The sequence below is a fragment of the Protomyctophum parallelum genome, assembly GCF_964188405.1.
Source record: "Protomyctophum parallelum genome assembly, chromosome: 4".
Lineage (NCBI taxonomy): Eukaryota > Metazoa > Chordata > Actinopteri > Myctophiformes > Myctophidae > Protomyctophum > Protomyctophum parallelum.
Window position 1 is genome coordinate 25,661,165 of NC_139700.1, and position 12,500 is coordinate 25,673,664.

The 12,500-nt window shown below is 42.7% G+C and overlaps 1 protein-coding gene across 3 annotated transcripts in view; it reads left to right on the forward strand.

The window, feature by feature from the left end:
- furinb (furin (paired basic amino acid cleaving enzyme) b) overlaps positions 1-12,500 on the forward strand; it is a 149,794-nt gene that overhangs the window by 6,105 nt on the left and 131,189 nt on the right. For all 3 annotated transcript variants that reach the window (XR_014569184.1, XR_014569185.1, XM_083763921.1), the window contains exon 2: positions 4,404-4,684. Coding sequence is in view for 1 of the 3 variants with exons in the window: in XM_083763921.1 (XP_083620047.1) it covers positions 4,508-4,684 (177 nt within the window). In the remaining 2 variants the exon portion in view is untranslated. The remainder of the gene's footprint in view (positions 1-4,403; positions 4,685-12,500) is intronic.

Consider the following 12,500-nt stretch of genomic DNA (forward strand, 5'->3'; position numbering starts at 1 on the left):
CTTTAAGTAGCATGTGACGTGTCAAACTAGGGGGTTTTCATGATCCTGAAATCTTAATCCATTCCAAGCATTAGTTTTGCACGAAAAACACTCCTTGGGCTAAATTCGGCCATAGCCACTTGGCACTTGCCCAAATGTGCCCAAATGTGCTGACCTCAACCCATTTGTGATGACTGCTTTGGATTCTAACTTACCCGTCTGAAAAGGCTGTGAACACACAAACGTGTGTCTGGGAATGTTGTTGAAAGTTATGTTGATTCATCCAACAGCTGACACCCAGGCCATACGACGTTTCTTTCATAATTCCGCCATGTCATCTCCTTGGTTTTGCTTCCAAGCTGGAAATCCAAACATCTTAAGTTCTTAACGCCAACATCAGAACACTTTCACTTTGCCTTGCAACCGACGCTGCACTAGCACACAGAGACGTCAAAGATAGTAGAGAGATTGAAGATGGTATATACACAGTCCAATAAGTAGTTGCTTGCTCAACAAAGATAGTATTTGGAAGATCCTGTAACAAACAACATGGTGCCGAAAGTGGTCGAAGTTTGTGGGGGGAGCTCCACCACGCTCGTTCTCTATACTTAAAAGAAAATGACCAAAGTGTCAGTGTGTCACAATGCGATGCATTGTTGTTGGCTTGTAGATATGCTATTTTTGAGAAACATTTTGAAAATTATTATTTATTGTTGCAGGTAATAACATCAAATCAGAATCATCTTTATTGTCACATTACAGGTTTACAGGTGTAAAACAGTGGGTGAAATTATTTTTCTGTGTGCATCGATTGTTTCCTGAAAGAAAATAAATAAGGGCCGGGGGGACAAGGGGAAGGATCTTTTATATCTTTTAGCCGTTTAGGTTGATCAAATATAATCTCATGTGAGCCCACACCATCTATTGGCACAGTCTGAACATCACGTCCTGTGTTTTAGGATTCTATTGTTTCACATTCTAGAATGTGTTGTGAGAAATACTTCACAGGACAAAGCAAAGGGCAGTTGTTCCTCACAAGAGTACTATTATTGAGGCAGTGCATGTTTTCGGAAACACAACCTTCCGTCCAGCTGCTGTTCTATTCCAGGCACAGGGGAATTGTTTTGCATGGGAGGCTGTGATCTACTTTCCCTGAATCCCTGCCATTCTTCTTACTGTATATTGTTGAGCTGTCATTACCTTTTAAAGAAGGGGGTGCTGGATTCATGATAAACAGTAGCCATGCATCAGGTCACTGCTTACGGTCCTCACTGCACCAGCTCCGCAATGAGCTCTAAAGAGGTTTATGCCATTTGGCTCATGAATTTCTCCTGTGAGGTTCAAGTTTCATCTTGGTTTCTGTTCTTTGATGTATATTGTATCGAGTATAGCCTAAGCAAGCAGCAGTCTCTTGTTAACTCTCCTCCAGGCTATGTTTTTTTAGGAAAGTGCTTTTCTCTCTCTTTTTTTGTAATAATGCCTGCTACTTTGCACAATGCTGGGTAGGAGGGTGGTAACTTGCCCTTTCTCTCTCTATCTCGCATGCAGCCACGCACGCACGCACGCACACCTCACTCACTCACTCACTCACACACACACACACACACACACACACACACACACACACACACACACACACACACACACACACACACACACACACATACACACACACACACACACACACACACACACACACACACACACACACACACACACACACACACACACACACTCTCTCTCTCTCTCTGGATGTGTATCTATCTGTCTCTTTCTTGCGATTTCTATTTATTTCTCTCTCCCCGTGACTGTCTCCTACTAACCCAGTGACAGTCACAGACTGTCACACACCCCTGAGCCTTTCCTAGCTCTGTGACTGACTGAGGCCTGACCCTAATGAGCTCAGAATAATCACTCTCCACGATGAGTGACAGCCTGGGGCCTGTAGTCATGCCTCCATCTCACCCACTTTTCAGTGTAATCGCAGCCACTCCCCTCAAATGTATCTTTGAATCTACAGATGATCATGTCCCCACCACACACGTTCTCCTTTTGCTCATGTGAATAGCCCTTGCCCCTTGGCAGGTGATTTGAGGGAGGATTAAAGGACAAAGCAATAGGTTTCCGTGTGAACTGTTAGCATATCGTCTGTCTACCTGGTGTCCTCTCAATTTGAATTACTTGGATTTGTCCTGGTGGAAACATTGTCAAACCATTGACTAAAACTTTTAGAAAGCAATTGTGTTGTACAAGCGAACATGGTGGGCGTCCTTTTCTCATTACTGTATATTGAGTTTAGGGTAATCGAAGTATGCAGCATTGTCAAGACAGCGAGATGGCACCGTACCCATAAGCTGTCCCCCAGGGACCAGATTGTCTGTGCCGAATAATGCTTCTGTCTGCCCCCCTGAATACTAAGCCCACCTATGGCAACTGTGACTAGGGGGTCTCAGGAGAATGGCTTTCGCTGCTCTGCCTTTAGATCCCGTATGCTCGGCAAGAATAGCCATCTTTTAAGCGAGCTCCCTTTTTTGAGTGAAAATCCAGAGTGAAAATGTCTGTCTGTTACTGCTTCAAGTATCTATTCATTTAAATAACTATACAGTAAGAATTCTTTAAAAGACGAAAACATTTATAAAAATAGAACCCAGTGGATCAGGAAAATCCATCTCTTATCAGCACACAATGTCTTCAAAATTCGGGATAATTCTAGATCTCCACAGCGCAGTGGAATTAAATCCATTCAGTTTGGAAAGTAAAAAACTGGCCCAAAAATCTACATGGCTCCCATCAGTTTGTGTAGCTATAGGGATGCCTGGCAGTGGTGGTGGGGATTTTCTGCAAAATGACAAACATTCAGAGCTGCATTTGACCACCTACACTGTAGGTGGACCACCTACACTGTAGGTGGACAAATCAATTTGTCTTAAGAAGGATGGTACTGTAGGTCCTACAGTACCATCCTTCTTAAGACAAATTGATGCACTTTCGGGACTCCCACCCACACCGTATCATATTTCTGCCCCACATTGAGCAACATTTCCATAAACCTTTCTCTAATGCAGTGCCGACATAGCCTCAGTCCCAGAGAAATGCATTTCTCTAGCCAAAACCTTCAGGGACAGAGATCGAAGACATTTTGACTCAAGTCACAGTGAATGTAGACTGGAACTCACCTATGCTTTTTATGGCATAGGCAGCTCCCGGCAGGATCCGCCGGGAGAAACTAGGCAAAGCTGCTGGGCATGAGACTAATTAATTAGAGCGACAGAGAGAGAGAGAGAGAGGAGTGTGCGTGTGTGCGTCAATTTAACAAAGGTGCAGACGTCTGCGTTTCCGAGGCTACATTGAATGTGACCCAAAGGTCTTTACAGGCCCTAATTTAACAAAGTCAAATCAGTTCTTAGAAGCGATAATCCCTTGTTTGGAAAGACAGTATGTAACGGGTATGTAACAGGTCATAAGTTGGCAATATCTAAGTAATTTGGTCCCTGTTTATGTGCCATGTTATTTCACACTACATTTAGAGAAATTCCATCCAGATAAATATCAGGCAGACTTGACTTGTTGCACAGATAGACATTCAATCTCAGAATTTGCCAGTTGTCAGAACAGATGTTATCAACAGTGAGACAATGTGAGACACACTGTGGTCTGTGCGAGCTGCTTTTTTAAAAATATATTTTTTGGCTTTTTCTGCCTTTATTGGATAGTGTACAGTATGGTGACAGGAAATGGGAAGAGAGATTGGGGGTGACACGCGGCAAAGGTCATCCGGATCGGGAGTCGAACCCGCAACACGCGGTCATGCTGGCTTAGCAGCCTAGGTGCCCGGACCGCCACTAGCCGCCCAGGCCATTTCCATATTGGCCATTTTATGACTTTTTGTATGCATACACATCCATACGCATATAAATGGTAAAGTGAAATGTAAAACTAAAACATATAGGACAATAATTAGAACTTTCATCAGTCCTTTGGATTTCCTTTCGCCACTTTAATTAGACTATTTGAGCTATAGAGAATTCCAGAGATCATGTCCAATAACGAGAGGATCCATTGTGAATGAATTGTGAGTTGGAGGTTTCCATCTTACGACCAACCGACAACTTGTCTTTGCAGCTGTCAGACCCAAAAGTAGGAGTCTTCTTCTCTGAGATTTAGTACTATCTACAATTTCTGAATCCTCGTTTGACTGTAAAACATTAGGCAAAAGGGGAATACAGGTAAGGTTCCCATTACTTTATGTTGCACTTCTTGACAAAAAAACATCACTAATCATTGGTCAATCTGGCATTGGTTTTATGATAGTTTTACTTTCTTTAGAGAATCCATACTGAGCAGTTTGGGGCCAAGGAACGTGGGACCCAACTAAGAGGGACATGTGTGTGATTATAAGCAGCTGTGTGTCCTCTTTTCTTCAGGTCACTGTTCTACTTTACTGCCGTGAGGTAGAGCAGCTGGGCTGTGCCTGGTACGAGGTGACAAACGGATAGGCGGACAGGCTCCGTGGCCCGCTGTCCCTTTCATGGATGCCAGGCTGGCCCTACCGCACCTGTGGACACTGCTTGTGCTCTCGACGGTGGCACTGAAGTGGGCCGACGCCGCGGAGATCTACAGCAACACCTGGGCCGTGCACATCACAGGCGGGCCGGGCGAGGCCGACCGCATTGCCACGAAACATGGCTTCATCAACTACGGCAACGTAAGTCGAGAGTGCGTTTGTGGGTACGAGCAAACTGTGTGTGTGTGTGTGTGTGTGTGTGTGTGTGTGTGTGTGTGTGTGTTAGACATGTCACGGTGTCCGGTGTTACCGGTGGGCGGGCACGCCACCGAGTACATTACTTGCACACCGATAGCACTGTTTCATTATTATTTTTAATACTAGACTAATTATTTTCTCGTGTACCCTATAAAACCACTGAGTGCTGCCCTTCAATGGGGCTACAGGCAGGCAGCAGCCAGTGCAGAGCTGAGCACACACGCAGCATGGTGTCAAATTTCACTTTAGTTTGGTGACAGGTCTTAGCTGCATTTGACTTATGGTACGGTGAGCTTATACTTCCACAATGTTTTAGTGCTTTATTTACTCACAATAACCTGTAGCAACGGTGCACTCTCAATTCATCCTGTAATGATTTCCTGTCTGGACCACTGAGCCATGGCCCAGGCCTGGATTGTTTATCTTCTAGTTGTATTTTTTGACCGTGCCTGCCTATACTGCCTAAAGCATCAACTTAAGTTACTTTGGAAATTATATCTAGAAGTTCAAGCGCTGTTGTAGTTTCTGTTTCTGGATCTATAGAGCACCGAAGTCCTGAGGTCATGGTCAGTCCACAGGTTCGTGTACTTTTTATTTGCATTGAAATCCCCATAGGTGGATTTTAGATCTCTTCATATAAAAACTGTATTTGAAAAATAAACCGATCATCCCAGGCTTTTCACTCATATGGATATGAAGCGTCGACTGAAGGTGAAAATTTACAAATATACCCAAAGAGTAACACAATAAGTATTAGAAACGAGTCAAACAACCCAGAGACTACATTTCCGGGTAGGCGGGGTTTCTGCAGCTGCCCGTCGCAGAAACTGACATGTTAATAAATTTTATTATTATTATTTTTTTGGTCTTTAATGTTTCGTGGTTACTACGAGTCGAATCACTGCCAGCTGAGCTTACGTCAACGAGGAATCTCAGGAACGCAATGTGTTGACAGCTGGGTGTGACGTATATTAGCAACGACATTGCTTTCATTGTAGTTTCAAGGCTTTTGCGGCCACATTAATTCCATTTTCTCCAGAAACTGGCTGTATCAAATATTAATGGACATCATTAACGACACACAGCCACCCCCCTGACAGAAAGGCCGGGATGATCGGTTTATTTTTCAAACACAGTTCTTATATGAAGCGACCTAAAATCGGGGATTTCAATGCAAATAAAAAAATACATGGCGCCATCTACTGAAAGAGACTGTGCTCTATGTATGCCAGGCAGGTCTATTAGGACACCTAGTGGTTGGATTCGGTTTTACCGGTGTTACCGGTGTTGAAAAGCACGGTGGAAATGGTGGGGAAATTCTAGCACCACGACAGGCCTAGTGTGTGTCTGCGTGCGTGTCTGCGTGTGTCTGCGTGCGTGCACGCGTGCACGCGCCAATCCTGCAAACTGTAACCAGTGTGTGTGTCAGGCTGTCAGCCGGTGTGTCGTGTGTATTTGTAGGCTTTTAGCTGAACATTTCATAGTAAAGTCCTCAGTGTTAAACATGCAATTTGTAACTTTTATGTTCTAACTAAGGCTGCAATGATTCATCGATTTGTCGTAATCTAATCAGTTATTCAATTAGTTGCCAACTAATTTAGTAATGGTAAACTAATCGGCAACTAATCGCTGGAGTTTTTTGCTATTTATCGTGGGTGTTTTTCCTCTTAACCATATATATTATTATATTTGTCTTTTATTTGAATAAAAGGGTAATCAGCAGCTTAGCAAAATGTAATAAATTATGTATTTCTGAATTAATTATTCATCTATTCTAAGGTGGTAGCTAAATAAGTCCCATAATCTGATTATTCATTTAAATAATGGACAGATGAATCGATTATGAAAATAACCATTAGTTGTAGTTCTAACCAAGATTCAAACCTGTGTCTCCCGTGTGAGAGGCCAGCCGCCACATTTATACTGCTCAGCCTCTTGGTTAAAGGCTCATACATAGTCTGGATTTTCGGTGGTGAGCTGACCACCAGCCTTAAGGCAGACTAGAAGCTCGAGTCTCGACCGGCATTCGCCCCGTCTCACTCTATAGTCCAGGGGCCAAGCGAGATTTTGGTACCATTTTGGTGGCCGTAATGTTTTCATATTTTTGTCTTCCTACATGTCTCTAGTTTATATTTTGGTATGATAACCCTTCCAATTCAGTAGCTTAATGCCAGTTATCACTCTTTAAACAAACCTACCCCATATGAAACTGTGATGTGTGTATATCCTTTATATGACTTCTAGACAATACATTTTGGTAACCAGTGGTCTTATAAAGAGTTGATCCTAAGGTCATTTTCTCAGTAGAATCCATTTCTGCTCACGACTTGTATTGTGCATATTTAATTAGATAATTTGCATATTTTAAGATATTAGTGGAAATATTTGCACGATCAATCAAATTAAAGTTAAATATGTTCAAAAAGTATAAAACATACGTGGAAACAGATAGTAGAGATATTTCTGTGGCCTTCTGGCAATGTACGCAAGAAATCTGGTGCTGATCGGCCCAACGGTTTGCGAGGTATTGGCCGTAGCAAATGTATACATAATTTGGCTATAGACAGAGAGAATTTTGGCTCCAGGCTTTCCCTGAAAGTAAACAGATGATCTTAAGGTAGTTTTCTCAGCAGAATCCATTTCTGCTCATGACGTCTTTGTACTGTGCATATTTAATGAGATAATTTGCACATTTGAACAAATTAGTGTAAATAATTATACAATCAATCAAATTAGGGGTTTGCAACTTTAGCCCCATAAAATCACACACACAGATGGCTGATTTAGTTATAATTTTTACTTCCATGTGATTTAAACCAGTAGTCAACAAACAATGAATATGTCGCCAATGTGCTTAAAAGTTGAATAATAATATTAACTCGAAAATGGTTGGGCCGATCGGCACCAAATCTCTTGTGTACATTGCCAGAATGCCACCGAAATATCTCTACTAGGCCTAAAAAAAAAAAACGTTGGTTTCCGGTTGCCGACCGACTCTATTAAATATGCGCGACCCATATTATTTTATTGGCATTTGGTGAAAAAAAGAAAAAAAAAGAAAAAAAGCTCAGAATACGACCGAGTCAAGACCAAAAAGGTCTTTGATCATTAAAATTCTCTTTGATGAGACCATCGGGACATGCGACCTCATCCTACGTTATGAAAAATTAAATCCACGTAGGAATAGTTGTAGAACCACTATCGTTTGTAACAACACTGTCAACACAGCGCGCTGTGCGCCGCCATGTTGCTCAGCTCTGACCGGGGAGCGGAGCGCAGCCTCTAGACTAGAGCCGTTTAGAGACAGAGAGTGACGACAATGGACTGATCAATGACGCATGCAGCCCCACGAATAAGCAGTGAACGGAGATGTCGCAACTCTCAACTACACCGCGCTGCCTCCGACAGAAATATTCAGGGGAACATGTTTTAACGTGACATGCAGACGGTTCAATGGGAAACGCAAACACACATTGAATAACACACGCCGATATTGTTGTGTTTCTGTTGCGTGTGTGTTGTGGTGCCACTGCCACCGCACATTAAAATGCCACCAAAAGAATTGCCAAAGCCAACCACAGGGCAGCAGAAAATATCAGCAACCCTATTTTCTAAACCTGCTGCCTCTACTCCAGGTATGTCACTGTGTAATGAAAACAATGTAAAGTTGTATTAACCATTAAAACTGCCACAGTTATTTCACATAGCCAAAATATGAAATATGTAGAAGCCTATCCATCATTGCCGTAGGATTTTTTTTTTTTATCCTTGCTACCCATCCTTCCCACGAAAAAAAAAAAAAAAAAAAAAAAATCCTTGCTACCCATCCTTCCCACGAAAAAATAAATAAATAAATAAAATAAAATAAATTCCCTACCTACTCAGCCCAAAAATGACAGCCAATCGGAAACCAAAGTTTTTTTTTTTAGGCCCTATCTGTTTCCACGTATGTTTTATACTTTTCGACCATATTCAACTTTAATTTGATTGATCGTGCAATTATTTCCACTAAAATATTCAAATATGCAAATGATCTAATTAAATATGTACAATAGAAAAAGGTTGTGAGCAGAAATGGATTCTACTGAGAAAATGACCTTAGGATCAACTCTTTATAAGACCACTGGTTACCAAAATGTATTGTCTAGAAGTCATGTAAAGGATATACACACATCACAGTTTCATATGGGGTAGGTTTGTTTAAAGAGTGATAACTGGCATTAAGCTACTGAATTGGAAGGGTTATCATACCAAAATATAAACTAGAGACATGTAGGAACACAAAGATACCAAAAATGTGCGGCCACCAAAATGGTACCAATTTGTGAAAATATCAGTATTGGCCCCTGGACTATCTAGCGCCACGGGCAAAACAAAGGTGTAACGCAGAAACCTGTGGCCTGTAGAATGATGTTACCAGGTGTGCATCGCTTTTTGATGACGTTATGTAGAGTGGGCCTAATAGGCAAAAGGTGGCTTAAGTTAAATGTGCCTGAATACTGCGTTTTATATTAACTGTACAATATGGTGCAAAGGTGAAAACATTGAGGGCGGGATAATAAGCCTAGATGATAGACAGAGAAGTGATGAAGTGTCTGGGACAAATTTGAAGGCAGCCCATGATGAGCTGACACACAGCAACGTTGCCTCTCTGATACTGGTAGTGGGATATTGCACTTAATGGTGCTACTTGTTAACCAGTAGGTGTCCTACCTGACACCTGCGTCTAAATGTCTCATTGGAAGAGTAGGGAGACCACCTCCAACCACTGCAGCATGTTATATTAACATACACTGTCTACCATACAAATTAAAATAACATTTTATTAATTAAAATAAGTAACGGATTGCAGCATTGCAGCAGAGGTAACCTAAATGGACCCGTAAAAGGTCTATTCATACACCAGTTTTATGTGATAAGGTGGCCACCGAAATAGTCGTTAATACTAAAAACAGAGATGTGTTGGGATGAGTGGCTTATCACCGCGGCAACAACTACAGTGTTGTTGAGAGAAGTTCCACTACAGTGTAGAGTCCTCATCATGACCCCTTCAGGCCATGCTGCGCACGCAGCTTATTGCTGGTAGCAAGAGGCATGGCATCCCCCGGTGATAACCGCTTAATTGGAGCACACATGACTTACAACTCACTAGCAGACTCATGGGCATTCGAGAGGGACAGCTGGAGGTGGTGTGTTTACCAAGTTAATACTTGGACAAAGGGGAGAGCAGCAAAACCATAGTAGTAGAGGAAAGCTGCTGTTTCAAATCACGCCTCTGGGAGTTTCATTTCCCTGTCTCTATTCTGTTGCTTTCTGGTGATTGAGACTGCCCGATCTTTTTAATTAATCGCACCATTGGCTCACATAGATAAGGGAAAAAAGGACAGTTGTCAGACAGACGAGAGGAGAGGAGCGGAGGAGAGAGGCGGGAAAAGTGTCTCATTGTTTTGTCGATGGTATGGTAGCCGTTTTGAATATATCAACATTCTTCTGAGGCTAAGCTTTTCCATATTTACGCTCTGCAGTTGACAGTTGCTATTGGGTCCCTGCGCTCGCTGTTGCTTCACTTGAGACTTCACTCCATTTGCATGCATCTTTGTGTGGGCCAGGTTGTGAGCTGCACACACCGCTGAGCAGCCTTCTGGAGAACTCCTCAGGAATATTCCTATGAGGCTCTGCATATTCCCAACTCAAAATTGTGATCTTTCTAAAAGAGGGGTTTGCTAAATGTATTCTGGTTTATCTCTGGTCTTGCTCGTCCAGAGATGTTATGTGTCCTCTTGTTATCACAGTGGAGCTGAGCAGCTGTCATATAGGCCTATAGGCCAAGTTGGAAGACATTAGAAGTGTTCTTTTATTAAATTGTATTTATCGTGTGCTCAGTCACCCTGAATTGCCTCCATATGACAAAAAAATATCTTGTCGAAGTGACTTGCACTTGATATTGACCCAATAGGTTGCGGTTGTTTTGCCTGTGTAAAAGTTATTGGTCTGCCGAGACAGAGAAAGTTTTCATTGGGAGAAATGGCCTCAAATAGACCTTTTATTCTTAATTGCTTCTGTGAATTCTAGACAGAATCAATTTAGCCTTATTGAATTGGGTGAAATGAAATGCTCAATATTCTACACCACACACGCACATACATATTCTATGCAATCACTCAGGGACACACTTGCACGGGGCAGAAAACAAAATAGCTCTTCCCCGTCTAAGCTGGTATAATTCTTTGTTCACACATTCATCTCAACTCGTGTGATTACTTTCTTCCCTTTGTCCCAAACTTTTTCCTTTCCCTCTCTCTCTCCATCTCTGTCTCTCTCTTTCTTCTCTCTGTTTACAAACCCACCACCCACCCTACTTTATTCCTCATTCAGCCCAGATGCAAAGAAAAGAACAGGATTCCATCCTGTCATTGGAACAGGTAGATTAATGACTGGAGGGAGGGGAGAAACTACTGTGTGCTTCCTCGTTAGTCACTTAAATAAAAGGAGCTTCACTTACAGTATAGCCTTGACTGTCAAATGACTGTCACTGATGCATGTTTGATGCCACCCACACAAGTTTGGGAATCTGCGAACGCTAAACTGCTGTCATGTCCACAGTGTGCCAAAAGGGCCGACCGCGCGGCTACAGAATGTACAGCCCTAAGCCTCTGCATTCTCCCCACCCCTCAATTCTCCCAACTGCCCGACTGTGGTCAGAGGCAGCCTATAACCACATGAACTGTTCTATCTTCCCTAGCTTTTATATACACTACCACATGCACTGTATAAGATACATGTACTGTATATAGATGTTTAAAACCTTCGGAACCTTGCACACGATAGGACCAACCTACCAAACCTTGTTATTATCCTTACTATTGCTGCTATTCTCTGATTAAATATTCCTTTTTTCATGTCTTTGTTATTGTTTATATGTTTGTTATTATTTCTGTAGCTGCTGCTGCTACAGTGAAACCAGAACAAAATAATTGTACTCTTATGTACTCGTAACACAAGATGTAACAACAAAGAATAATGAATTGTGAATATCAAAAAAGACCCACTACCATCATCCACTGACCTCTTCTTCTACTGCTGGGCCTCACAACCTCACAGCAGACTGTCTTTCTTCTCCCTTCCCCGCTGACACCCTGCAGTGCATTGATGAAAGGGGCTGTTTCTGGAATATTATTTCCCCCCATACAGTGTTGGAGGGGAGATGACTGCGTGGGTGGGTTTAGAGTAGGAAGGCAATCGGATAAACAATGACACATTTGGGGGAGAGTGTGAAAGGAAGGACAGTCTCTCGGAATTACCCACTGCAAAACACACAGCCAGCGGAGCTGAGTGCAATAACGGGGCGAGTGGGAGAGTCTGGCAAGAGGCAGAGAGAGAGAGAGAGAGAGAGGAAGCAAAAAAACGAGTGGGAGTGGACAGAGTGTGGCCCCAGAAGGACCCTGTCTGTCGGTCAGCAGAAACACAGAGGCAAAGTGGGAGTGCAAAGTGACGCTTAGCATTATCTGTAGTCTGGAACGACGTTATTGTATGTAGGAATAAATCCTATGCCATCATTCTCTGACAGGGTGACTGGGTAATGAGCCTTGTGTGGCTGATGATGAGGTGCTAAAAGGGAGAGAGATGGAGAGAGTGACGGCGAGGGGAGGCTTTATCTCTACAATGATTGGAAGCCCCCCTGGTGGCTGGAGACCACAGCAGGGGTGTGGGGTGTGAAGGAATGGCTTGTCCAAGGCATTTGCAGAGAACGGTGAAGCTG